Genomic DNA, 24,412 nt, shown 5'->3' with positions numbered 1-24,412 from the left:
ATGTGAATTATATTTCAATAAAGCTGTTATAAAACCAAAAAGAAACAAAGCAGAGAATTTCCCCTTTTGAGCAGGCAAAGTGTCGTGGAAATGTATTTCACAACCGAGTGGTCTGCTTCGGTTTAGCGGTGGAATTTTTCTTTTTCAACAACTTTGAGCTCATTCTTCAAGACAAATTTTCTCAAGGTTCGTGCTAGGAAGCCCTCCCCTCCTCCACCGCCACTGCCTGTCCCCAGGCCAGGCAACCCTGTCCGTGGCCCTTGACGTAGTTTGTTCCACACACCATCCCCCCCGCCCCCCCCCCCCCCCCCCCCCCCCCCCCCCCCCGTGCCCGCACTGCTCAGCTGCTGCCAGCTCCCAAATGCCAGAGCTGCCACCTGGGGCCCTGACAACGCAGGGGCCCGCAGTGTTGTGATATGTTTGGATGGGGAGTGCGTTTGGTGCCAGTGTTACCAGGCTCCGAGGGTGACTAATCCCATCTGCATTTTTAGTTTCAGCTGCCTGAACTGTTCATCTGGAGGACCTCAAACCTCTCCGTTGTTTCTGGAGAAGTTTGCCTCCCATTTGCAGATGCATGAGCTTAATTAAACCCATTCTCCAGCCCCCTCAGCCACCACTCACACACATATGTGCCCAACAAATACTTACTGAGCACCTACTATATGCTAGACACTAATCTGGGGAGACAGCAGTGACAAGACAGAGTTCTTGATCTAATGGAACAACAAAAAATACAGTGTTTTTTAAAAAGAAAAAAATATCTAGATAGTGTTAGAAGTGCTGTTCAGGTAAATGAACCAGTGTGAGGTGACTGTGGTACTCAGAAGTAACCTGAAGTTACTTCTAGTTCGGGGGGTGACGGAGGCAGTGAGCAGCTTCTCTGGGGATGTGGCTGAGAAAGAGGTGTGTGTGTGTGAAGATCTAGAAAAAGAGTGATCTAAGCAGAGGAAACATCTTGTGCAAAGGCCCTGAGGCAGTAATAGCAATGAGGCCGCCGTGATCCCACCTCACAGCCAGTGAGGAAGGACAGGGAATAGGTTGGGGCAGACTGGGTTATATAGGGCCTTCCCTGCATTGGGGAAGAGTTTGTTTTCTCTAAATGCAATGGGAAGCCATTGGAGGGGTTTACAAGAGAGGAACGGGATGTGGCTTACATTTTTTCAAAGGTCCATCTGGCTTCGGAGGGGAGAAAGCGCCTAGACAGGCGGTGGGTATGGGGAAAGCTGGGGCCGGGACAACCTTCAGTCTCTTAAGGTTCAGGTTCCCTCTGTCCTCCACCTCTTCCACCATCTCCAGGAGGCCACCAGGGCCTGGGCAAGCGTTCCCCTCTCATTCTAGTATCGCTGTAGTAGTTTTTTTCTATACTTTTACCGTTTTTACTTGAAAATTTCCTTTAAATCAATTGCTATTTTACTTAACTGATTTTTTAAAAGGAAATTATATCACAGCCAAAAGTCATGAGTTTAATGCATGACTTACATTTTTTTCCTAATACATATTAACATAAATACACAGCTATTAAAGGTTTTTAAATGAACAAGCGAATATAGTCTTAAGACTAAAGATGAATAGTGAAATTATAAGAATAATAGTTCACCAGAAACATATGAGTTTGATACACTAGTTATTTCTTTTCTAATACACATGAAAATAAATACTTGGTTATTAAAAAAAGAAAAAAAAAGCTAATCCAAGTACCAGTTCAAATCATCTAAACGGGCCCTGTCTATTCTACTTATGGGCTGTGTGGTCTTAAGCTGGTTACGTAACCTCTCTGAGCCTCAGTTTCCTCTCAGTGAAGTGGGGATAATAACAACCCAACCTCGTGAGGTGATTATGAGAACTACATATGTGAGAAGTATTTAGAATAGTGCTTCACACAGTATAGGCTCAACAAACATAATGTAGCTGAACCAGCCCGTGGATGGTCAGAAGGAGTTTCCCAGCTGTCTGCAGGCCCAGTCCAGCCAGTACCCAGACCCACTGAGCCAGCCCATCCTTCTCTTGCCCCGCCATCCCCCAATCCACACCCGGGGAATTCCCAGGTTGACCGGCTGGGCCTGACCCCAGGAAGGAAGGTCATGGTAAATGAGGTGCATATACATTGCTAAGGACAGCCAAGTGACCGGTATGCTCAGGGCTCAGCACACAGCCCCAACCAAGGACCCACTCGAAGGACCTTACCACAACCCTTCTCCTCCCCCAACAAGCAGACAAGAGGCCCAGAGTGGGGGAGGGCCTTGCCCAAGGTCATACAGTGAGAATCAGGAGTTAAACCCATGTCAGGGACTCCAGGGTCCCTTCTTTGCCCACGGCACACACATGTGTATATGTCTGTGGGTTTTAATCCCCTCCAAGGGCCCCGCTGTCTGCTCCCCACTTCTTCCCACACTCCCTGTACCCAGGAACTTGCAGTTCCTGACGGTCCTGCTTATTTCACACCTGTGCATTCTGCTGGCTGTTCCCTGTGCTGAAATGCCCTTCCTCTACCTTCGCTGCCCCCTTCACCCCTCTCCCACCTGGCAAACTCCTACTCATACTTCAGGGCCCAGCCAACTTCCTCCTCCTTCAAGAAACCTTCCCTGATCCTCAGCCTAACAGAGTCAGTCCACTCCTCCTCCTTGATCACAAGGTGCTTCTAAATCACAGTGACTGAGAGCTCCTGGAAGGTGGAAAACAGCCTCTCTCTCAACTTTGTTGTTATCAGTATCTACTAATAACTAAATTAGTATCTACTAATAACTATTAATAACTACTAATAGCACACGAGAGAAAGAATTCACGAATCAACTGGCTTGCTGTTCCATGGTCTTAAAGGCAGCAGTTGTGTTTAGTGGTTTTGTTGTTGTTGTTGAGAGTAGAGCATGGGCATCCCAGCAGGGCTGCCATGTGCATTCTCACAGACTGTGCACTGCACAATGCCGGGGATGCCAAGCAAACAGACTGCAATGTGAGTGATACCCTCTGGAGGTGGGCAACATGCCAGCCTGACCCTTGGCCATTCTGGAAACACGGGCAGCCCATCAGGTAGTGGAACAGAAAGGGTACAGGCTTTGGATTCAGACTCACTTGAGTTCAAATCCCAGTTTTGCCACTTATTCACTGTGTGGCCCTGGGCAAGTGACTCAACCTCTCTGAGCTTCTGCAGTAAAATAGGAATAGATACCCACCTCACAGGGCTGTCATGAGAGTTAAATAACGATATACCTAACACATGGTAGGCCCACGATAACTGTTCCTTCCTTTCCTTAGACATCTGGAACTCTTATACCCCTCCTCTAACTTCCAGACTGTTTGCACATCCAGTCCAGGTTCCTCTCAGACTGGCTGTAAAAACTTTTTGTCCTTGTCCCAGAAGCCTGGTCACTAGGACCAGTTTGATACAGATCAGTAAGATCCTGTTCCTCTAGGAATTTCCCTCACAGATGCCCTCACATACGTGCATGAGAATATACACCAAAGCATCATGTGTAGGAGCAAAAGACTGGAAACGAACTACATGCCCACCAGAAGAGGCAGAATAATGAATTACATGCATCCATACCATGGGTACCACACAGCCGTAACAAAGAGACAGCTCCCTGCATACTAACAATGTGTCATTTCCAAGATAAAGTAAGGGCAAAAGAAAAGTATGGAACAGTTTGTTTAGTTAACCAGCTGGGGGTCAGGATCTGACACAGAACAAGGAAAATGACATAAGGGAAAATTCTTAGTTCATCCGAGGGTGGTTCATAACTAGTACCACTCGGGATGCAGAGGAAAGAGGCTAATTCCTTACACACAATGATCCCGTGGGCCATTAAGGAAACTCCACTGAGAAAGGCTGGCCAGACCGTCTCTGAAGGACACAGGGGAAACTGATCATATCAGCTCCTGGAATGGAGAATTAGGAGACCCGGGGTAGGCGTGGAAAGAAGTCACTTACTACCCATCAGATACGTGGGTACTTTTGAATCTTTTGCCATGGACATGACTTAATCTGTTAAAATGAAAGCAAACCATTTTCAATAAGATTTTTTTTAAGCTTATATGTATGAATTAATAATAATGCCCTTTGACCTTGGGCAAGGCTCATGGTGACTCCATTTCCCCGTAATTAAAATGGAAGGACCATCGGGGGAAGAGGACAGATTGCTGTTCTCACATCCCAGCGCCCACCACTGTGATCCGGTCCTGAGGGCCCCCGCTGGATTTAAGCAGGGCTGTCTTCAGAGGTGTGGGATGTCACCATCCGGGGCCACGCCCGATTTGGGCACAAGCTCTAGATCCCAGCAACTGGAGCTTGCTGTTTACACCATTTCCCAGGGAGCAGGGTCACAGTAGGCCCTGGCTCAAGGGGTCTAATTTTAAACACTGGGTTAAAAAAAAGGTCAGATCCTGGCTACCTCCAAGATGCATGCACTTTAGAAAGATGACCCTGAGTGCAGAGGCCAGGAAAGAGAAAATGATCTCTCTCTACTCCTCCCTCTCTCCCTCCTTCCACAAACTCCAGCAAGTGCCTATCTGCCAGGAGTGCCCAGCAGGGAGGAAGCAGTGACCTGGGGCAGTTCCCATTTCACCCTAAGTCAGGCATCTCAAAGCTGCCTGACCTCAAGAATCCCATCTGGGGGCATCAGTTCAAAATAGATCACTAGCCCCCAGCCACATGATTCTTAGGGATCTATTTGGATTTCTTATTTCACATGTGGTTTTCATATGTTTGGAGTTTTTTGTTTGTATATTTGTTTTATCATTTGTTTAGATCAGAATCCCAAATGGGATCTACACCTAGCAGTTGGTTGATATGGGTCCAAATCTCCTGTACTCTGTTGATTTCCTCTCCATTTATTCATTTATTTACTTACTTAGTTATTGTTTCTGTTTCCCTCTCTCTCTCTCCCTCTCTTCTTGCAATTTATCTGTAGAAGAAAGTCTATATCTATAGAAGAAGTCTATATCTATAGAGTCTCTCACATCTGAAGTTGGCTGACTGCATTCCCCAAGGTGCCACTTAACATGTTGCTCTGTCCCCTGTAGCTCCTGTAAATTGTTCAAATCCAGGGACCTGATCAGATTCCGGTTTGAGTTTAGGGCAAGACTACTTCCTGGGTGCCGCATGTCCTTCCATCAGGAGGCTCACACTCTCTTTTTGTGATGCGAGCAGCTGTAGCTGCCCAATTCATCCCTTAGGGGTTACCCGGTGATGACTCTCTAATTCTATCATTTTTTCCTACATTTTAAAGCAGGTATAAGTCTATAAATAGAAACTTACCCTCATCAACCATTTGGTTACCCTAAGGTACCATCTGTATAGGAAAGGTAGAATTAATTATGATTCTTTCTCTTTCTTTAGGAGCTCAAATCCTTTTTGGTACAACAAATGTGTGCTGGCAGTAGGAGAAGGCACATCCTCTGAGCCTCTGTTGCCCTACCTGTAAAATGGGGATGCTGGTGAACTCACAGACTTATTCTGGTATGTGCAGAGAGTTCAGTTCTCCTGTCAAGGCTGTGTGCATGCAGGCTTTCTGTGAACTGCAGAACCGGGCACGCAGCAAGATTTGTCGGCCTCCTCCCACCCCTCGACCCAGCCTCCACCCCAAGCCCACTGCTGGAAGATGGCAGAAGCCATCAGGGCCTTCCCTTAGCCATGCACAAACTCCGTTTGCCGCGGGTGGCCCTCTCTGCGCCTGTTTCCTGTACGGTGAGGATGCTAGTGCCTTCCTGGGGCGGAGGGGGTGTGGTGCTGTGGGAACTACATGAGATAATGCAGCCAGGGGCCTGACGCCTGGGGAAACCCAGTAAGGGGTCCTCTCCCTGTTCTCCCAGCTCTCCCCCTTCAGGATACACACACACACACACCCCAGTGCGCGCGCACACACACACACACACACACACACACACACACACACACACACACGCACACACCCCAGCGCGGTCACTAAGGGCGGCCCTATTGTTTGGCCACTTCCCCAGCCCGGAGGGGGCGGCTGGGAACGCGAGGCGACCCTTCCTGCTGGGCGCTGACTCGCCTGCGGAAGGAACAGAGCGTCTCGGCGCTGGTGCATTCCTCTCGTGCTGGGCCTAGCGCACGTGCGCACGCACGCACGTCCGCACCTCCGGCGGCGTCCAGTCGCCCGGCCCCACAGCCCTGATGGCGTGATCCGGCTCCTGACCTGATTGGGGACGGGGCTCCCATGCAGGCCGGGACGGAGGCACCAGCTTCCCTGAAACTTCCCGCCCCGTCTGGGTGGGCTCAGTTGCCCATTCGACGGCTGAGCAAAGTGGAGGCCAGAGGCAGCCAGGATGCCTCGGGCAAATAGGGCAGAACCCGGGCCCTTGAAAATATGCATTTTCAAACTATTTTCTAACTACCTACTATTCCCAAGATTTGATATCTCCCCCCTACCTGCCTCCCATCACCTCTACCCAGGTGCCCCGCTGTGCAGCCTGCAAGGGGTGGCCTGAGGACCACTCAGACAGCGGATTTACGTGACCAGGTCTTGCCACCCCAAAAGGGACAAGCAGTGGGGAACAGAGCCATCACTTCCTGAGCACCTACTAGTGTCAGGCCTCCTGTAATGACAGTCTCTCAATTAACCCTCATGACAACTTGACCAAATAGATATTATTTATCCCAAATTAAGTGTCTGGCTAGGAAGTGACTGAACCCTGGTTTTCTTGGGTCCAAAACCATCCTTTTTCCAGGCAACATAATTGGGGGACTCAGGCCCCAGAACAGCAGAATTCAGATCCTGGCGCCCTTACTCAGCTCCCTGTTCTGCAATGGGCAAGTTGCTTCACCTCTCTGTGCGTCAGTTTCCTCATGTGTAAAATGGAGATGATAACAGTACCTACCGTATAGGGTGATGGTGAACATTCTGGAAGATGATGCAGGTGGTTTTCTTATTCTTATTAATTTCACTTCTAGAACTAAAAGGGGCTGAAATGGAGTTCAGGTCACCAACTGCCCAATTTGTCTGGGTCTGAAGGGTGTCCTGGATGCCAGACTTTCAGTGCTCAAACAGGGACACCCTAGGCAAACCGGCAGGGATGGTCAGCCATCATGACGCTGGTGTTTTTAAAAGTCCATACTCGTCTCCAAAGGGTAGGAAAATGGCCATTTCATGCTCTCAGTGCTGGTGAATTATCCCAGAAACCCGCAGGCCTCAAGCTCTTTGTCCTGGTCTCCCTACTGTGCCCTTGCATAGCCAAAGAGAAACCAGACATTCTCAACATGAAAATTTTCCACATCCTTCAGGGCAATCTTCTAGTGCCAGAAATAGCAGGATTTGGGAATCAGCCCAGGCCACTAAAAATAGCTCCCACAGCCCCCTGGAAGGCCTGCACCATCTGGGCCCCAGGTGGCCTGCCACCCAGCGAGCTGCCTGATCCAGCCAGCACCTTAAATGACCATGAGCTCTACCGGTCCTGCCGACCAAGGGCAGCGGACACAAAAAAGGCCAGGACCAACCTGGCCTGCCACCCAGAGATGTTCCTTCCTCTACCCCATGGCATGTCCTTCCCCTCCATCCAGACAAGACAGCACATCGCCTGCGTTCACACCTGGACAGTCATACGAGGGCCTCAGTGGTGCTCACACAAGCAGGGACACATACTGCCCCCTCCCTGCCCACCTACCTCAATGCACACTTCAGCACACACAAAACAGCCACACGCATACACACCAAGCGTCTATTTTCACTACTCAATTGTCTCTACATTCTTAATTAAGGCAGTGTTTCCAAATCTTTAATACCTTTGCTTCGATTTCTCTACAACCCCTCCACCTGGCAAATGCTAAGAAGATTTTTGCTTTTTGCTATTGGTACCCGGGGTTAAAAAAGAAAGAAAGAAAAAGGATGAATATGCATTTTCAAGCTATTTTCTAACTACCTACTATTCCCAAGATTTGATATCTCCCCCCTACCTGCCTCCCATCAAGTCAGTGAGAGTCCAAGGCCAACAGAGAGAGAGGACGCCTGGGGACACTTGTGGGCATCCCCTCCAGATTCCTGCCCAGCCTCCCAGCCTGAGCCTCACAGCCCTGGTCTAAGGTGGGAGCAGGAAGCAAAGGTGCTCTGCCTGGAGAGGGTCCAGGGCTGGAGGCTGGTACACCTGGGGCATCGCCACATGCTGGAGCAGACACACCGACTGGGCTCCCTGTGCTGCTGCCCATATCCCACCCTGGCCTGCTTGCCTGCTTTCTGGGAGGGAAACAGAAGCAGAAGGAGGGGCTTCCCTGGTGGCGCAGTGGTTGAGAGTCCGCCTGCCAATGCAGGGGACACGGGTTCGTGCCCCGGTCCGGGAAGATCCCACATGCCGCGGAGCGGCTGGGCCCGTGAGCCATGGCTGCTGAGCCTGCACGTCCGGAGCCTGTGCTCCGCAACGGGAGAGGCCACAGCAGTGAGAGGCCCGCGTACCGCAAAAAAAAAAAAAAAAAAAAAAAAAGCAGGAGGAGTGTGTTGCGGAGGCAGCCCTCCTCCAAGGAGTGGAGCCCACATCCTTGTCCTGTGGAAAAGCAGAGGAAGGAGAGCTGCCTGCCAGGGTTTGACAAGCCCCGAGCGCTGAGGCAGGAAGTCGAGTCCCAGTTGGGCTCCCCCGATCCCACTCCCACTCGAGCCTGAACCCTGGTTCCAGAGGCCTTGCTCTTAACTGCTCTGCCAGGGACCAGACTACCTGAGTCCATGGAGGCCATGGAAAGAGTTGGGTTTTATTCCGGATATGATAGGAAGCCCCTGGAAGGGTCTAAGCAGAAGTATGCCTTCAGGTATTAGTTAGAATTAAGTTCAGGTGCAAGAAAAGCCCAGCATAACAGTGGCTTAAACAACATAGGAATATAGAAATATAGTTTTCTTTCACACAGAAAAGCCCACCAGAGACAAGCCACAGACTGGGAGAAAATATTTCTGAAAGACACAACTGATAAAGGACTGTTATCCAAAATACTCAAATATCAACAGTAAGAAAACAACCTGATTTTTTAAATGGGCAAAAGACCTGAACAGAAGAAGATAGATATAAAAATGGCAAATGGGGACTTCCCTGGTGGCGCAGTGGTTAAGAATCTGTCTGCCAACGCAGGGGTCATGGGTTCGATCCCTGGTCCAGGAAGATCCCACATGCTGCGGAGCAGCTAAACCCATGCGCCACAACTACTGAAGCCGGCGTGCCTAGAGCCTGTGCTCCGCAGCAAAAGAAGCCACCGCGATGAGAAGCCCGCACACCGCAATGAAGAGTAGCCCCCGCTCACCACAACAAGCCCGTGGGCAGCAATGAAGACCCAATGCAGCCAAAAATAAATTAATTAATTAATAAATAAATTTTTAAAAAAGATGGCAAATAAGCACATGAAAAGATACCCAACATCATATGTCATTAGGGAATCGCAAGTTAAATTAAGTTACCAAAATAAGCTACAAGGATATATTGTAAAACACAGGGAATAGTCAATATTTTTAAATAACTATAAATGGAGAATAACCTTAAAAATTGTGAATCACTCTATTGTACACCTGTAACTTATATAATACTGTACATCAACTGTACTTCAATTAAAAACAAAAACAAAGGGACTTCCCTGGTGGTCCAGTGGGTGAGACTCTGTGCTCCCAATGCATGGGGCCCGGGTTTGATCCCTGGTTGGGGAGCTGGATCCCTCATGCATGCCGCAGCAAAGATCCTACATGCTGCCACTGAGACCCGGTGCAGCCAAAATAAATAAATATTTTTTTAAAACACACAAAATACCACTACATGCCTATTAGAATGGCCAAAATCCAAAACACTAACAATACCGGGACTTCCCTGGTGGTCCAGTGGTAAAGAATCTGCCTTCCAACGCAGGGGACACGGGTTCCATCCCTGGTCGGAGAACTAAGATCTCACGTGCCGCGGGGCAACTAAGCCCGTGCGCCACAGCTAGAGAAAAGCCCAAGCACCGCAAAGCAAGATCCTGAGTGCCGCAACTAAGACCCGACACAGCCAAAAATAAATAAATAAACAAATAAATATTTTTTTTAAAAAAACCAAAACACTAACAATACCAAATGCTGGCAAGGATATGAAGCAACAGGAACTCTCATTCATTTCTGGTGGGAAGGCAATGGTACAGCCACTTTGGAAGACAATTTGTCGGTCTCTTACAAAACTAAACATGCTCTTACAATAAAATCCAACAATCATTCTCTTTGCTATTCACCTAAAGAAGCTGAAAGCTTATATCCATAAAACGTAGATCAGCCTTATTCATAATTATGTATAATATTATTTATGAATAATATTTATCATTCATTTACAAATGCATTATATTTGTAGTTTATGAATTTATTCATAATTGCCAAACGTTGGAAGCAACCGAGATGTCCCTGAGTAGATGAAAGGATAAATAAATGGTGGTACATCAGACAATGGATTTAAACCATCTAGACATGGAGGAAATTTAAATGCTTATTAGTAAGTGAAAGAAGCCAGTCTGAAAAAGCTACATACTGTATAATCAAAAATGACATTCTAGGGACTTCCCTGATGGTGCAGTGGTTAAGTGTCTGCCTGCCAATGCAGGGGATACGGGTTCGAGTCCTGGTGCAGGAAGATCCCACATGCCGCGGAGCAGCTAAGCCCGTGCGCCACAGCTACTGAGCCTATGCTCTGGAGCCTGCGCTCTAGAGCTGGTGCTCCACAGCAAGAGAAGCCACTGCAATGAGAGGCCCGTGCACCGCAACAAAGAGTAGCCCCCACTCTGGCAGCTAGAGAAAGCCCGCGTGCAGCAACGAAGACCCAACGCAGCCAAAAATAAATAAATAAATTTATTTTTTTAAAAAATGACATTCTAAACTATGGAGACAGTAAAAAGATCAGTGGTTTACAAGGGTTGGGGGTAGGGGGAGGGATGAATAGGTAGAACACAGGATTTTTAAAGGAGTGATACTACTCTGTAAGATACTATAATGGTGGATATATGTCATTATACATTTATCCAGACCCGTAGAATGTACAAAACCGAGGGTGATCCCTAATGTGAGCTGTGGACTTTGGGTGATAATGCTGTATCATCACTGTTACAAATGTCCCAGTATGGGGCTGTACGTTGATAGTGGGGGCGGTTGGGCCCGTATGGGGAAGGAGGTATATGGGAACTCTCTGTGCTTTCCACTCAGTTTTTCTGTGAATTTAAAACGGCTTTAAAAAATAAAATCTATTTAAGAAAAATTTAATTACTGATACAGACAACAACATGGACTAATCTAAAAAAAATTATGCTGAATGAAAAAATGCAGACACAACAGAAAGAATACAACATGACTCCATTTATAGGAAATCCAGAAATCACAATTTTAATCTATGGTGACAGAAAGCATGTCCCTAGGTAGGGATTGATCGGGAAGAAGCATGAGGGAATTTTTGACGATGGATATGCTCTATAGTTTGGCTGTGTTGGTAGGTATAATACATTCTGCATACATTTGTTAAAATTTGAATATACACATGAAACGATATAGATTTGTCAAAAATCATTACATCATAAGGTTAAAATAGGTGTTTATTGAGGTAAAATGTATCTCAATAAAGTTAGAAAAAAGGGGGGAAAAAATCCCACCAGGGCTTATTGCTGTGCTCCATGAAATCCTTGTCAGAAGCATGAAGGCCTGAGAATTCCTTCCTACTTGCAAACTCACAAGTAAGCTGACCACAGTTTCATAGATGCTTGCAGAAGACACAGGACAAGGGACTTTATTACAGCACAGCGGGCAGCATGAGGTTCATATTTGCACTGGTTTCCCTTGCGCCTCAAGTTCCATGGGGCCAGTGCAGTAGGCCCAGGTGGATGCTGTGCACCCAGTGGGTTTGTGTCAGAGCTAAGGCACACTGGGTTTAGGAAAATCCTAATCTTCTAAGAGGCTGCTAGCAAATCTAGCCAACATTTGCCCTGGAAAATAACATTATCTCTATTATCCTGCTCAGGAAACAAATCTGTTCTCTGTTCCAGAAGACGCGATTTTAGTTTCCCCAGGCTATTTGCCTTAAAACAACTCTTGAAAAGAAATAATTTCATTTAAAAGATGTCACAAAAGTTGTAAAAATGCCACAGAGAATTATCTCCCAACGGTCCTCAGGGACCAAGACTCCTTCTATCTTGCTGCTCTGCCATCATTCCTAGTATTGCTTCATGGTTTTAAATAGCTGCCTCAGCTCCAGCCATCACACCAGTATTCCAGACAACAAGAAGAAGGAAAGGGGGAAGAAAAGAAATCCCCTTCTCTTTAATGACACTCTCTGGAAGTTGCACACACCTTAGGCCTGACTTATCCAAATGGCCACACCTGGCTGCGAGGGAGGGAACTGTAAGACACATACCTAACTAAAAATCTATTACTAAAGAAGAAAGGAAAACCAAATACTAGTGGCAACCAGCTGTCCATGTCCTAGACAGTTTAATCATGGTCTGTGTATTTACTGAAAGCGCTGAGGATACAAGGATACATAAAGCCCCTTCCCAGGAGCCCTGGGGGCATGGGGAGCCTCATCTAGTAGTCATCATCAGTACTTTCCGCCTTCTCCAAACTTAAAGAGCGATGGCGGGCCCCAGAATGAGGGCAGGGCTCACCCTTATCTTGCTTGGTGCAGTGGAAAGACCTTGCCGGACTTGGGCCTTGGACACTGAGTTCAGCCCAACTTGTGGCTCTAAGCAAATCCTCTACTTTTCCAGGCCTCAGTTACTACTCCTTGTGACATGGCAATAATAATAAGCCCTGATGAAGAGGCCAGATGAGAGCATTAAATAAACCACATACGGAAAGCAATAGTCATAGTAGGAGCTCAATAAAGAAGACTTCCTTTATCTTTCTTCTCTGACCCTGAGCTATCATGGCTCTATTGGGCACTAGCTGTGGCCAGAGATGTCAGAAATAAAGTTGTCCCCAGTCTCTCATAGAACTTATAGTAGGATGAGCAATGGCCCGAGTGAAACTCAGGTCTTGCCTCTTCAAGGGCTGCAGGGCCCTTCAAACCAGAGAAGCAGCTCATAGTAGAATAACCAGGGTTGAATGCTGTGCCCTGTCACGTCCAAAGTCAATGTGAGTGGGAGCCTGAATGGCTGACTCTGGGCCGTAGGGACAAGGTAGTCATAATCGTGTCATCTCATCTTCTTCGGACACTGTACTCTCTGCAGTTTTCGGGTCCATGATGAGAGCAGCCTAAAGAATTCATCCAATGAGAATATGGAGAGGAAGTCAGGGTCCAAGCTAGTGCTTTTCAGTCTTTCTTCCTTGAGGGTCATGTCCTTGGCCTCACTCAGTGCCCCACAGAGCCCACTCTTTTAGATGCCCACCACAGGGGGCGCGGGGCTCTGGTCCATTTTGCGTAAGAGCAGGACAGTCGTGAAGACTCTTGAGAATTCACTTCTAGGGCAAGTAGTTTGGGCCTGGGACAAGTCCTAGGGTCCTTCTTCTTTCCATAAAATCTAGTAAACAACAATAAATTGGCTTCAGACCATTCTTCAACCCCCTGAGGACAGGAGTCCTTTCTGTGCCATGTCCCCAGAATTCCAGGGCTCAAGAGTGACCCCCTGCAGAAAGCCTTTTCTTCTTTTTCCTCCCCTCTATCCACTCCTCCCTGCATCTCCCCACTCCCTTGTCCAGTCCACACCTTGCCACCAGCTCCCAGACCACTGCACTAAAATCCTGGGTCAAGACATCAGTCTCCACCATTTGCTGGGAGAGCCCAAGGTCAGGGATCGTATCTTGCCCGTTCCTGTGCGTCCAGTGTCCAGTGCAGGGCCTGGCACCAGCTAGAGCTCAGAAGGGGCTGCTTTTATGACTGGACTGCTTTTATGTCAACCAGTACCATCTGCCTTAGCCTCTACAGTGTCATCCACAATAAATACCAAGCCCCAGCCCCCCACCTGCCACTGCCATGAGGCTCTATCAGGCTGGCAATATCCTAGAATGAGGCCCCTCAGGAGTCCCAAATATTCCTTCTTTCACTCAACCATTACTTCCCCAACTAGAAGCCAAGCCTTACGTTGGGACACAGAACAGGGCACGATCCTGCCCTTAGTGGCTCACAGTCTGGTCAGGGAGTCGGATGTCCTCTTCCCCTCCTCCCCTCCCTCCCGCTCTCACTGCTGGCCTCCCTTTCTTTGTTCCTTCCGTATGTACATATTGAGCAACAGACAGACAACTAAACAGAGTGACAAGTGCCAGGAAGGTGCTGTTGAGAGCTCTGTGGGGGAGAATCCCCAGTGGTCACTGGAGCCCTTGACAAAGGACATTTCCAGGAGATTCAGTATAGAGATCTAACCCTCCTGCTAGATGAGAAGCTGTGAGTCATAAGCCCCAAGCAGCCCTACAGACTTCCCCATGAATCACCCACTGCCCCATTCTCCTAATTAGAGGCACACGCCATGGGGAATTCTCTTTGGATGGGAGGGAGGAAAGGCGGGGGAAAATGTGGGAGGATGGGGCTCAGAATGGAGCCCCCGAGGAGCTTTTCCCACTGTTGTCCTTCCAGAGTCACAGCCCTGATCCCAAGAACGGAGCCCCAGGATAAGCAGGTTTTGGATAGCCAGGACCATCATGTTATTTCCTGATTACAAAGTGCTTTTATATGTTTTATTTCATTTGCACACCACTGTGTGTTACTGGAAATTCTCCAAGGGAAATTGCCTCATGTGGAAGGGAAAGAGGTTGGCTGAGCAGAAAAGAATCACTTCCCCCTAGCTGGAGCCCAGGACCCACCCAGAAAGGAGAGGAATTGTCCAGAGCCTTCAGAGTTCTCTCATTTATGCATCACATTTACTGAGTGCTCACTACATGCCAGGCACTGTTCTAAGGGCAGGAGATCCCACAGTGAACAAGACAGACAAGGTCCTTGCCCTCAAGGCCTTCCGTTCTAGTGGGGAAATAGACCACACGCAAATAAGTAAGTGTTAGGCGGTGATAAGTGCTCTGTTGAGAAGTGAAGCAGAGAAAGGGATATGGGGTGCCCGGGGTTGGGGCAGGGTGGTTCTAGTTTAAGTGGGGTGGTGGTCAGGAAGTGGCCCATTGAAGAGATGACTTTTGAACTGAGAGCTGAAGGAAATGAGGAAGCCAGACGCAGGGATCTAAAGGGAGATTGGTCTGGGCGGAGGGAAGAGAACGGGTCCCTGAAGCAAAAGTGAACTCTGCCTATGCTAGGAAGAGATGAGTGAAGGGGAAGAGTGGCAGAAGATGTGGTCAGAGATGTATCAGCCAGACAAGTGATGTCAGGTTTTGTAGCCTTTGTAAAGACTTGGCCTTTTATTATGAGTGAGGTGGGTGCCATGGAGGGTAGGGGTAGAGGAGAAAAAGCAACCTCATGTGTTAGAAGTTTCACTCTGGGTTTTTAAAAGTCTAAATAACTCCCTTCCAGTCATGGCAGACCACATCATCCAGAACCACTCTACTGCTGAGGACTAGAAAAGTTGGACAAAATACTTTTAAACATTTCAGTTTGAAGACATTCAAGCGGTAAAAGGGCAGCGAGGAACTGGGGGATCAAGAGCTGGAAGAGGAAAACCCAGAGGGATGAGCATAGCATTGGGTGCCTCTTTTCCCCGAAGGGCTATCTGCCAATTCTGAAATGAGAAGCTGAACGGCTAACAACTTGAGCAGAGGTTTTAACTGACTCATGAGTATAATGGGACAAATATTAGAGTTCAGGGCACACCAGGAAGGAATCTGGTATACGCCTAGGCTTTCTCGTATATTACCCCAAAAAGTAATACAGGCTGGGGGGCTTGGAAAACCCCCAAACTTTTAGTTGCAACTACTAAAGAATACATCTTTAGAAGAAGACTGTAGCAGTCATCACAGGGTCTAAAGCCCAGCTTCAAGTCCTCTCAAGCCATCTCTGTCTCTGTTTGGGTTAAGGTGATCTGGGATTCCTAGACCTCCAAGCCACCTAGAACAAAGTAAACCCTCTTGAGAAGAGGGTAAAACTGCCTTAAATAATCTCTAAAGTTTTTCATACACAGTGCCTGTCACTCAATCAAAATAACCAGGCATATGAGGGAATAAAACACGATTTTACAAATATCAAAAGAAACCATAGGCAACAGATATAAACACAAGAGAATCTATATAGTTATTGGTCACAGACATTAAAATAGCTATGTTTTATACGTGAAAGTATCAAAATGGAGAAATAATAACAGAATTTTCCAAGACTAATGAAAGACATCGAGCCACAGATTTGAAAAAAGCACAAATCTTAAGCAAGGTAAATAGGAAGAAAACCACAGAGACATTATAATAAAACTGCTTAAAAAAAAGATTGTAAAGCAATTATTCTCCAATAAAGATGTTTTAAAATTTTTTTTAAATAAATTAATTTTTAAAAAAGAGAGAGAGAGAGAAAGAGAAAATCCAAAGCAACCAGGGAAAAAAGACAGATTACCCTCAGATGGACAACACTAAGTAAGCTGACTTCTCAAAAGACACTACAAAATTGAGAAGACAATGTCTTCAAAATGATTGAAGAAATAAGTTTGAAACTGGAATTCTTTGCCCAGTGAAAACACTTTTCAATAATGAAAGTAAATTAAAATATTTGTAGGGGAGCAAAAGCTGAATTTGTCATCAAAGGTGTGTACTATAGGCAACACTAAAAGGGTAGCTTTGGCTTTTGGTGGCCAATAGACTGAGAGGGACAGTGCAGAAACAAGAACAGCCCTGAGGCTACTGCGGTAACATAGGCAACTTCTGATGGTGGCTGGACCAGAGAGGAGGTTTTGGAAGTGATGAGAAGTGGGTCTATTTTGAAAATGGTTATGTTTTGAAAATGGACCTGTCTCAATTTGCTGATGAATCAAATACAGGTTATGAGAAAATGAGAGGAGTCAAGGATGGCTCCATAGTTTTTGACCTGAGCTGAGGGAAGAATGAGGTTGCCATTAACCAAGATGGGAAGAGCACAGATGGAGCTGGTTTGGGGGTAAATCAAAGGTTTATTTTTGGAATTGCCAAATTTGGAAGTCTATTTGATAAAGACACGGATATGTCAAGGAGGTTATTGGATATACAAGTCCGCAGTTAGGGGAGAGGTCTGGGGTAAAGATTAAAATTTGTTTCCTTTCTAAAATCTTTCCTTTATGATGATGATGGTGGTAGTGGTGATGATAATAATTATGGGTAAAATGGTTAACACTTATTGTTTATTGTGTGTTGAGTACTGTGCAAAATATTTTGTGTACGTTATTTCATTTAATATTAACGACTACCATGTAAAGCAAATACTTTCATCACTCCCTTTTTAGAGATATGAAAACTGAGGCTTTGAGTGGAGAAGTAATCTACCCAAGGGCATACAGTTATTACTTGTTGAGGCATTTGGAACAAAGTCCCAGAATTTTGGTGGTATTATTCGAACATCTACTGAGGACTTTCTAGGGGATAGTCACTCACTCCTTTATAAAGAAGACATATGTAAGTACCTGCTGCTCCCTAACCCTTGGGATAAGTCCTGGGGCCCAGAGATGGGGCAAGACAACTCACTTCTCCCTGTTTCCTTTCACCAGGACACTCTGGGGAGGCACGCTGCTGCTCAGGTGGCATAATGCGGACAATGAGCCTTTCCCAAGCCTCTCCGATGAGCCCAGAGGCCTTTCATTTAATTCTTAAAAAGCCTTTGAAGGTCAGAGGTTATTGGCCCATATTACAGATGGGGAAACTGAGGCTTAGAATTTGGTAACTTACCCACAGTAAGTCACAGAGCTAACAAGTGGTAGAAGCAGATCTTGAACTCAGGTCTAGCTGGCTCCAAGTCAAGTGCTCTACCAGTCCACAAAGATCCCTCTCAAACGTCAAGTCTTTAGTGCCCTCCTGGCCTGGAACCCTCTTCCCAGCTTACCTCTCAAATAGGCAACTGGGCTGTTATCACTCAGGTCTTAGCTTCTCCAGTCACCCCATCAGAGAGGCCTCCCTGATCACCAAAATCTAAAGGACCCCCCCTTTAATATCTCACCTTCAGAGCCTTCATTCTTATCTTCTTTCTTAATTATTTATTTACACACGCCAACAGCACCATTGTTAGCTACTTGAGAATAGAAACTTTGAAAAAAACGTAAAAAAAAAAAAAAAGAATAGGAACTTTGTCTAACACCAAAGCATCCCTGGGCCTATAGAGAGTCAATAAATATTTGTTGAATGAATGAACGAACGAATGAATGGACTGCTGCTTAGCCTAAAAAGCCACAGTCAAGAAAAAGGTGGTTCTACCGTATTTCCCTTAGCAGAGCACAGTTGGGTGCACTGTGGCCCTAGCAACCGGCATACCCTTTGTTCGCCGAAGGATGAGGACACCTCCTGAGCCGATAAAGGGGAGCAGAGGCTTGGCTGGACCCAGAGGCTGTTCTCCAACAGGTTTGCCCTGCAGGGCCCCAGGAAAGTCCCCATAAGTGGTCAGCCCTCCCACCTGCTCCCCAGAATGCAGCCTGCGGAGAAAAATAGCCCCGGGTGACCTGGGTCACCCGTTGAGGTGTGGGAAACCTGAGCTCGGCCCGCGCGACCTCGGCTTTGTTTGCCTCTGTGTATGGCAACCAGAAACCACCGAGCCTGCAGTTCTCAGAGGCCGCCTCCCGCACCCCGCACCCCCCTTTATGTTAATCTCCTAAACTGATTTGTCAGCAGCAGGAAGTGACATGACAGCTTTCCTCACAAAAGGGAAACTCCTCCGCGTTTCCATGGGGATGGAGGCTACTGTAGGATCACAGATTTATATAATCTTAAAGGGGTACACGCAATGACGTCATCCACCAGGGGCCAGGGGAGGGAGGGAGGGAGGGAAATGGAGGCCGGAGGCTGCAAGTTCAAGGCCAATTAGCTGCGATTTGCAAAATTCCAAGGAAAAGACAGGATGCAGTGGAAGCACTTGGGGTTGGTAGTCTCCTAATGGAATAATGGGTGTCTGGAAACCACCAAAAAGCATAAAGTATGCATTGATGCGTATTCTACGTACTAGAATTAGAGGGCTGGGAGGAAGCTTACCCATTAGATCCACTGCAAGGTGGTCATTTTATGGGTGGGAAAACTGAGACCCAAGAACCGCTAGAGGTCATTAGGAGAGGGGAAAGAGACCTGAATGTTTCTCCAGTGCCCACAACATGCCAGGCACTTCTACATTCATGAGCACCTTTCCTCCTCAAGTGAAGTAGGTTTTATTATCTTCATTTTACAGATGAGGAAACCGAGGCCCAAAGGGATAAATGGCTTTTCCACTTTGATATTATGGGGTAAAACCATGCTGACGTCTGGTTAGCTACAAAGCTCATCTTTTCCTCACTCCCACGAGCTGTCTTTTGGACTGAACTAGGGCTTTCTTCCCCAGTCTTCTTACAGACCCTTGTTCCCAACTTTGCAGTGCCGTTTACTTGCTGTATGACCTTGAGCTACAATTAGAGGGTTGTCGCTTCACCTCTCTGAGCCTCAGTTTCCTCCTCTGTAAAATGGATGTTGCTTTAAAAGTTAAATTGGAGCATCTGGAAAGCACTTAGCACAGTGGCTGGCACAGGGCGCTAACTCTAAAATTGACAGCTGTTATTACATTCTCAGTATTAAATGATCGAGTTGTCCCTATGTCAATCTCCCAGCTGAGAAACAACATTTTAATAGCTTAAGCATCTTTCTTCTCATCTTAGGCACTTTTTTTCCTTCCTAAGAAAAGCAGTCTCAGGCCAAAACTGACATCTTCTGGAGGGCCTGAGACCAGGAATCGGATGCATGGGGAGGAGGGGTTATCACCCTGGCTCTCCAGGGCTGGCAGGAGGTTAAGTAGCTTGTGCTGGGAGAAGTCAGTGAATTGTTTTCACTGGCGGCTCCCTTAGGCAGCCACTGTATTTTTCCACTGTGTGGATCACAGTGGAGATTAATGTTGGTTCAGCCAGTGCCTGCCAAGCAGAAAGTGATGGCCCGAGCCCACGGGGATGTCAGCCGTGGCATCTGCCACGGACCCCAAGTCGCTGGTACATTTCCACGAAGGGAGATATTTGCAAGAGTAGATTTCTAGGGTTTGATAAAAACAATGGGTATGGTTTGTTTTGAAAGGCGTGAACACACTTGTCACTGGAAGCCTGGCCGAGGAAATGAATTTGCCAGCCCGGGGTAAGTTCTTAGAACATGGAACACAGGGATCTTTCAGGCCCTGGGAGTCAGGTGGTGCACCAGTGCAGAAAGGTCAAGGCCTTGAATGATGGGGCTGGACCAGGACCACTACTCAGAGCACCCCTAGAAAAGTAAAGTAAGATTTTCGCTTTTCTGCTTCCTACAGCACTTTGTCCAGAAACAAGTAAAGGAGTGCAGGGGCTAAGGGGCCAGCAACCCAGGAGCGTCACTGTTATTTAGTTCAACATTAAAGACTGGATTATGGGTTGGTAGTTAATTACACCTTCTCTGCATTGGCCTGTTTGGCAAGACAGAGTGAAGATCAAGACTATTGCCCTAGAGCAAGTCAGATTTAATTGTCTATCTTCTTCAACAAAATTATGAAAGCAGGGCAGCAAGTGACCGGAAGGAGGCGGCCACCAAAAATGATGGGTACGTGTGCAGAGGTGCCTAGGGGATGTGCTCCGAAACAATAATGGTCAGGTTGGGGGCGGGGATTTCTGGTGACTGGTCTACACTGTATTTGCTTATAGTGCTTGGTATTCTTTTCACAAAAAATAAAGGTCTTTTCAAAGGCAAAAAAAAAAAAGCACACATGAGAAGCAAGTGATAAAGCACAAAGCTCATAGAATTAGGAAACGAAACAGATGTAGGGCCCAATTCCCCGACTTGTGCCACTTAGCTATGCTGGGTCTCACCATCTCCATTTGCAGATCTTGCTGAGTTGTTCTAGGGTCAGTCAGCACACCCTGCCTTGCACATAGTAGAAACACATTTATAGCAAATGTGTTGAAAAACTATCATCCTCATCCCTTCAGCAGAGATCAGAGAGGGGAGGGAGGCTTTTTATGGTATCCTGGGGAAGTTGTTAAATGGAAAAAGCAACCAAGTCAATGGCTACTTCCTAGTTTTGGCTCTGGGGACACTTGAGGGAGACATGATGGGAAGATACATAGGTGGACACTTGAATCCAATACCAAGAGCTCAGCTCCAGCACCTATGTTTTTTTGTTTGTTTTTTTATGATTGATCACACTTCTTTACCGTCCTTGCAACCCACCATCTTGTGGGACTGAGGGGCCACCGAAGAGTATGGGATCAGATGCCAACACACATTCTGGAAGACCCTGTTCTCCCCTATTTCAGTGGTGGGAGAGGGATCAGTGGGGCTGCCCAAGAAATAAAGCATCAAGTTTTCAATAGAAAGGCCATAATTTATTCTGTTGTATAAAAAAGTCATCCTTACGTAACAAAATGTCTTCTTAGAAGAAGAAATATATTATTTCAGGTCATAAATAATCAGCAAACATACAACTGTTGGCAACTTAAAAACAAAACAAAACAAAACCAACACTGGTGCTTTCCATCAGTGCTGAAAACAAACCTGCTTGGGCTGTATTTACAGGATATTACAGTACTCACAACAGAAAATTGAGGTATTTGGTTCTTCTAGGAGTAGACACTGACATTTGTGAAGGTGGACCACCTACACAAAAATAAATAAAATAAGGTATATTCTCATATGTATATGTGTCGTCGGGAATGGTAATACTGGTAGGTATGTCAAGCATGAAAGTGTCTTCAGAAAACAGGGACAAGCAAAAAGAAATCGACTCACACGCTGAGTCCTCTCTCTTCTGCCCCATTTTGTCATAGGGACTTTATGTACCCACTGTATGTTGGTCCCGAAACCTGCTGAGTTCAGCAGACGTCTTGGTGCTAAGTCATCACTACGACCACTCAGGAACCCAGTGGAACTCGGGTAAAATTAAATAAATAAGGACCAGCCCTCACAAGCTCCCTTCCCTGGAGTTACTGCATTTCCCCTTTCAGAAAGGAGCCTGGAGTCCTGCTGGGTTGGGAGGATCACCTCCTGTGGCCTTTCAGCAGCTGGGAGAAGTTGTAATGGGGCTCTGAAGGTAGCTCAATGCACTGTTCGTGGGGTGGACGGGGATGGAGACCGGGAAGTTGAAGACGGTGGTGGTGGAAGTGCCGCAGTCGAGCACAGCCATGGCGGGACTCCCCGCCTCTGCCGAGCAGTGCGGGGCCAGGACCTGGGACTCAAACTGCAGCAGCTGGCCCATGAAGCTGAAGTTGGGGGAGATGATGCTCCTCCTCTGCTTCACAAACTCAAAGGCCTCATCCAGCTTGACTCGGTTAGTCCTCATGAGGTAAGCGAGGCAGATGGTGGCTGATCGGGAAATGCCCGCCTGGCAGTGGACAAACACCCTTCCACCAGCGTTCTTGATGGAATCTGGAAAACAAAGTGCAGTCGGTTACTTGAGAGCCCAGGAGAACAACCCCAACCCCAGGAATAGGGTGTCTAAGGAATGTCATGTGTGTCCTGTCCAGAGATGGTCAATATCGCCTCATGCCATCACACGGACACTGTTTGTGGAGGCAGTGTGGAAAAGAACAGCAGGGCATTTAAACCCAGACCAGGCATCACCACTAAGCAGATTGCTATTGCACAAATCAACATCCTGAGATTCAGTTTGCTAATCTATAAGATGGGACATCGAATCTATATTTCTCAGAGATGCTACCCACACCAGACTGACACTAACGTCTAGAGGAAAGCTTAAAAGTATGTCACTCGGGTTCTTGCCATAGAGTTTAAGCTCAGTGACTAAAACGGAAGGAGTGAGGCAGAAGTCCCAGGCATCTGTTCCATTTACCTATGAAGTCAATTGCCTCGTTGAACCAGGAGCTGATGTCCGCCTTGTGGCTGTCCTCCACAGGGATGCTCTTGTACTGGTAGTGACCCTCAAAATGGTTGGGACAGTTGGCTGAGACGTTGATCAAGGCAGTGATGCCCAAGGCATCCAGCATATCCTTGCGAGAAGCATGATAGGCACTGCCCAGGTACAAAAAAGGCAGGATCTCCACTGGGCCACCCTGAAATCCAGAAATATCCAACACTTGTCAAGCTTTATTCAATGTCACTGCTGGTGCCCACACCCACAAAAACTCCCTGCTGGAAAAGTCAGTTTCAACACTGGGTGAACTTTGTAGCACGCTGTTAGAGTAAAAATAAATAGGGGACTAAACCCATTTGCCTAGGCAGGGCCAACAAGTTCATTTCTGTAGTGCCAACAATTAGAGACCCAGCTCCATCATACCACTTAACGATGGGATAAATAATATCCCCGTGTCCCCTGTTATAAATAGAGCTGCTTGTCGCCTTCTATATTCTCACTAGCACTGCTCTTCCACCTTTGCCAGCTGTTCCTTCTCCCCTCGGGCACGGCTCCTCCCTACTAACCTGGTCATAGAGTGGGGTGCTGCAGGAACTGCACCCGGATTCGGCGCTGTCGGGGACGCTAGTACTCAGGGGAAGGCTGAGCCCCATGGGGGTCGACTGTTTGCTGCACAGCTCCGGGCAGGAAGCAGAAAAAGCTTCATATCCTCCTGGGAATAAAAAGAGACATTTTTTTCTGTTAGTACCGCCGAGACAGGGCACCTTCATACAACTCCCCCATCCAATAGGGCTGTAAGTTTATCCCAGAGAGGCCCAGGCGAGTCTTTTGTTCCTAGTGCCAAACAAAGTCAACAAGTTCCCACAATGCGACTCAGGCGTCCAAGCGCTCCAGGTGGGGCAGCCCCCCAGGAGCTGAGGGCCAGGGGTCCCCGGGCAAGGCGGCAGGGGGCGTGCGGCCCGCCCCTGAGCACCCCCGACGGCGTACCTTTGAGCAAGAAGATTTGCGCACCGCGCGCCTCGCGGCAGAGCGCTCCGGCGGCCAGAGCCAGGGTGCCGTCGCGCTTGGCGCAGTCCAGGGCGGCGCTGCGCTCGTCCAGCAGCACCACGGCTTGGTAGGCGCCGGCCAGCAGGCGGCCGCGCAGCTCGGCGTTGGGCACGATGTGCTCCAGGCCCATGGCGCCCTTGGCCCGGCGCCGCACAATGGTGCTGAAGCGCACGTTGACCGAGCCGACGATGTGGCCGGCGTTGAAAGCGAAGAAGGAACGACAGTCCAACAGCAAGCACTGCGCCGCGCGCTCCCGCAGCAGCGTCCGCAGGCCTCCGGCGTCCAGGGAGCCCACTTCCATGACCATGGCCGGCCCCAGCGCCCCCAGCGTGCAAGTCCTCCTGTGCTCTTTGTCCTGGGAAGCCAAAAGTAGAGCGATGGCTTTCGAGGAAAAGCCCGACCCCGGTTTTCTTTGCGCCAAACCCCAAACTGCCTTTGGACTGAGCGAGGGGTCGTCGTGCGGGACTCTAGACCGCCTCGGTTTCCTTGCTGCTCTCCCGACTGCTCCTCCGGCCCGCCTAGTCCCTACAGCCCCGACGTCCTTCACAGCGAGCCTGACCCGGGTGAGCGC

The 24,412-nt window shown here is 47.8% G+C and overlaps 1 protein-coding gene and 1 long non-coding RNA gene across 6 annotated transcripts in view; one reads left to right on the top strand and one right to left on the bottom strand.

Moving 5' to 3' along the window:
- The window catches only part of LOC113608222 (uncharacterized), a 27,426-nt gene extending 6,129 nt beyond the window's left edge, over positions 1-21,297 (top strand). For 2 of the 5 annotated variants that reach the window (XR_003428263.1, XR_003428262.1), the window contains 2 exons: positions 5,336-5,455; positions 17,255-21,297. This is a non-coding gene — a long non-coding RNA (uncharacterized LOC113608222). The remainder of the gene's footprint in view (positions 1-5,335; positions 5,456-17,254) is intronic. The other 3 variants (XR_003428264.1, XR_003428265.1, XR_003428266.1) reach the window with 3 other exon arrangements.
- Positions 21,289-24,412, bottom strand: DUSP1 (dual specificity phosphatase 1). Its single transcript, XM_027084287.1, has 4 exons — positions 23,782-24,412; positions 23,361-23,506; positions 22,774-22,993; positions 21,289-22,349 (listed from the first exon to the last, which is right to left on the bottom strand). Exons 1-4 carry the CDS (start codon positions 24,146-24,148, stop codon positions 21,979-21,981), a joined length of 1,104 nt encoding a protein of 367 aa, XP_026940088.1. The 5' UTR covers positions 24,149-24,412; the 3' UTR covers positions 21,289-21,978.

Source organism: Aethalodelphis obliquidens, unplaced genomic scaffold (assembly GCF_003676395.1).
Source record: "Aethalodelphis obliquidens isolate GAN/ISIS:26980383/991018 unplaced genomic scaffold, ASM367639v1 scaffold52, whole genome shotgun sequence".
Lineage (NCBI taxonomy): Eukaryota > Metazoa > Chordata > Mammalia > Artiodactyla > Delphinidae > Aethalodelphis > Aethalodelphis obliquidens.
This window is presented reverse-complemented; position numbering and strand designations above follow the sequence as displayed.

Bases quoted from the DNA above. Each gene is read 5' to 3' on its own strand.
- DUSP1 (XM_027084287.1), bottom strand. From the start codon at position 24,148: ATGGTCATGGAAGTGGGCTCCCTGGACGCCGGAGGCCTGCGGACGCTG. The intron at 22,994-23,360 runs GTTAGTAGGGAG...TCTGGATTTCAG, and splicing joins GCACCCCACTCTATGACCAG to GGTGGCCCAGTGGAGATCCT. The intron at 22,350-22,773 runs GTAAATGGAACA...TTTGTTTTCCAG, and splicing joins CGAGGCAATTGACTTCATAG to ATTCCATCAAGAACGCTGGT.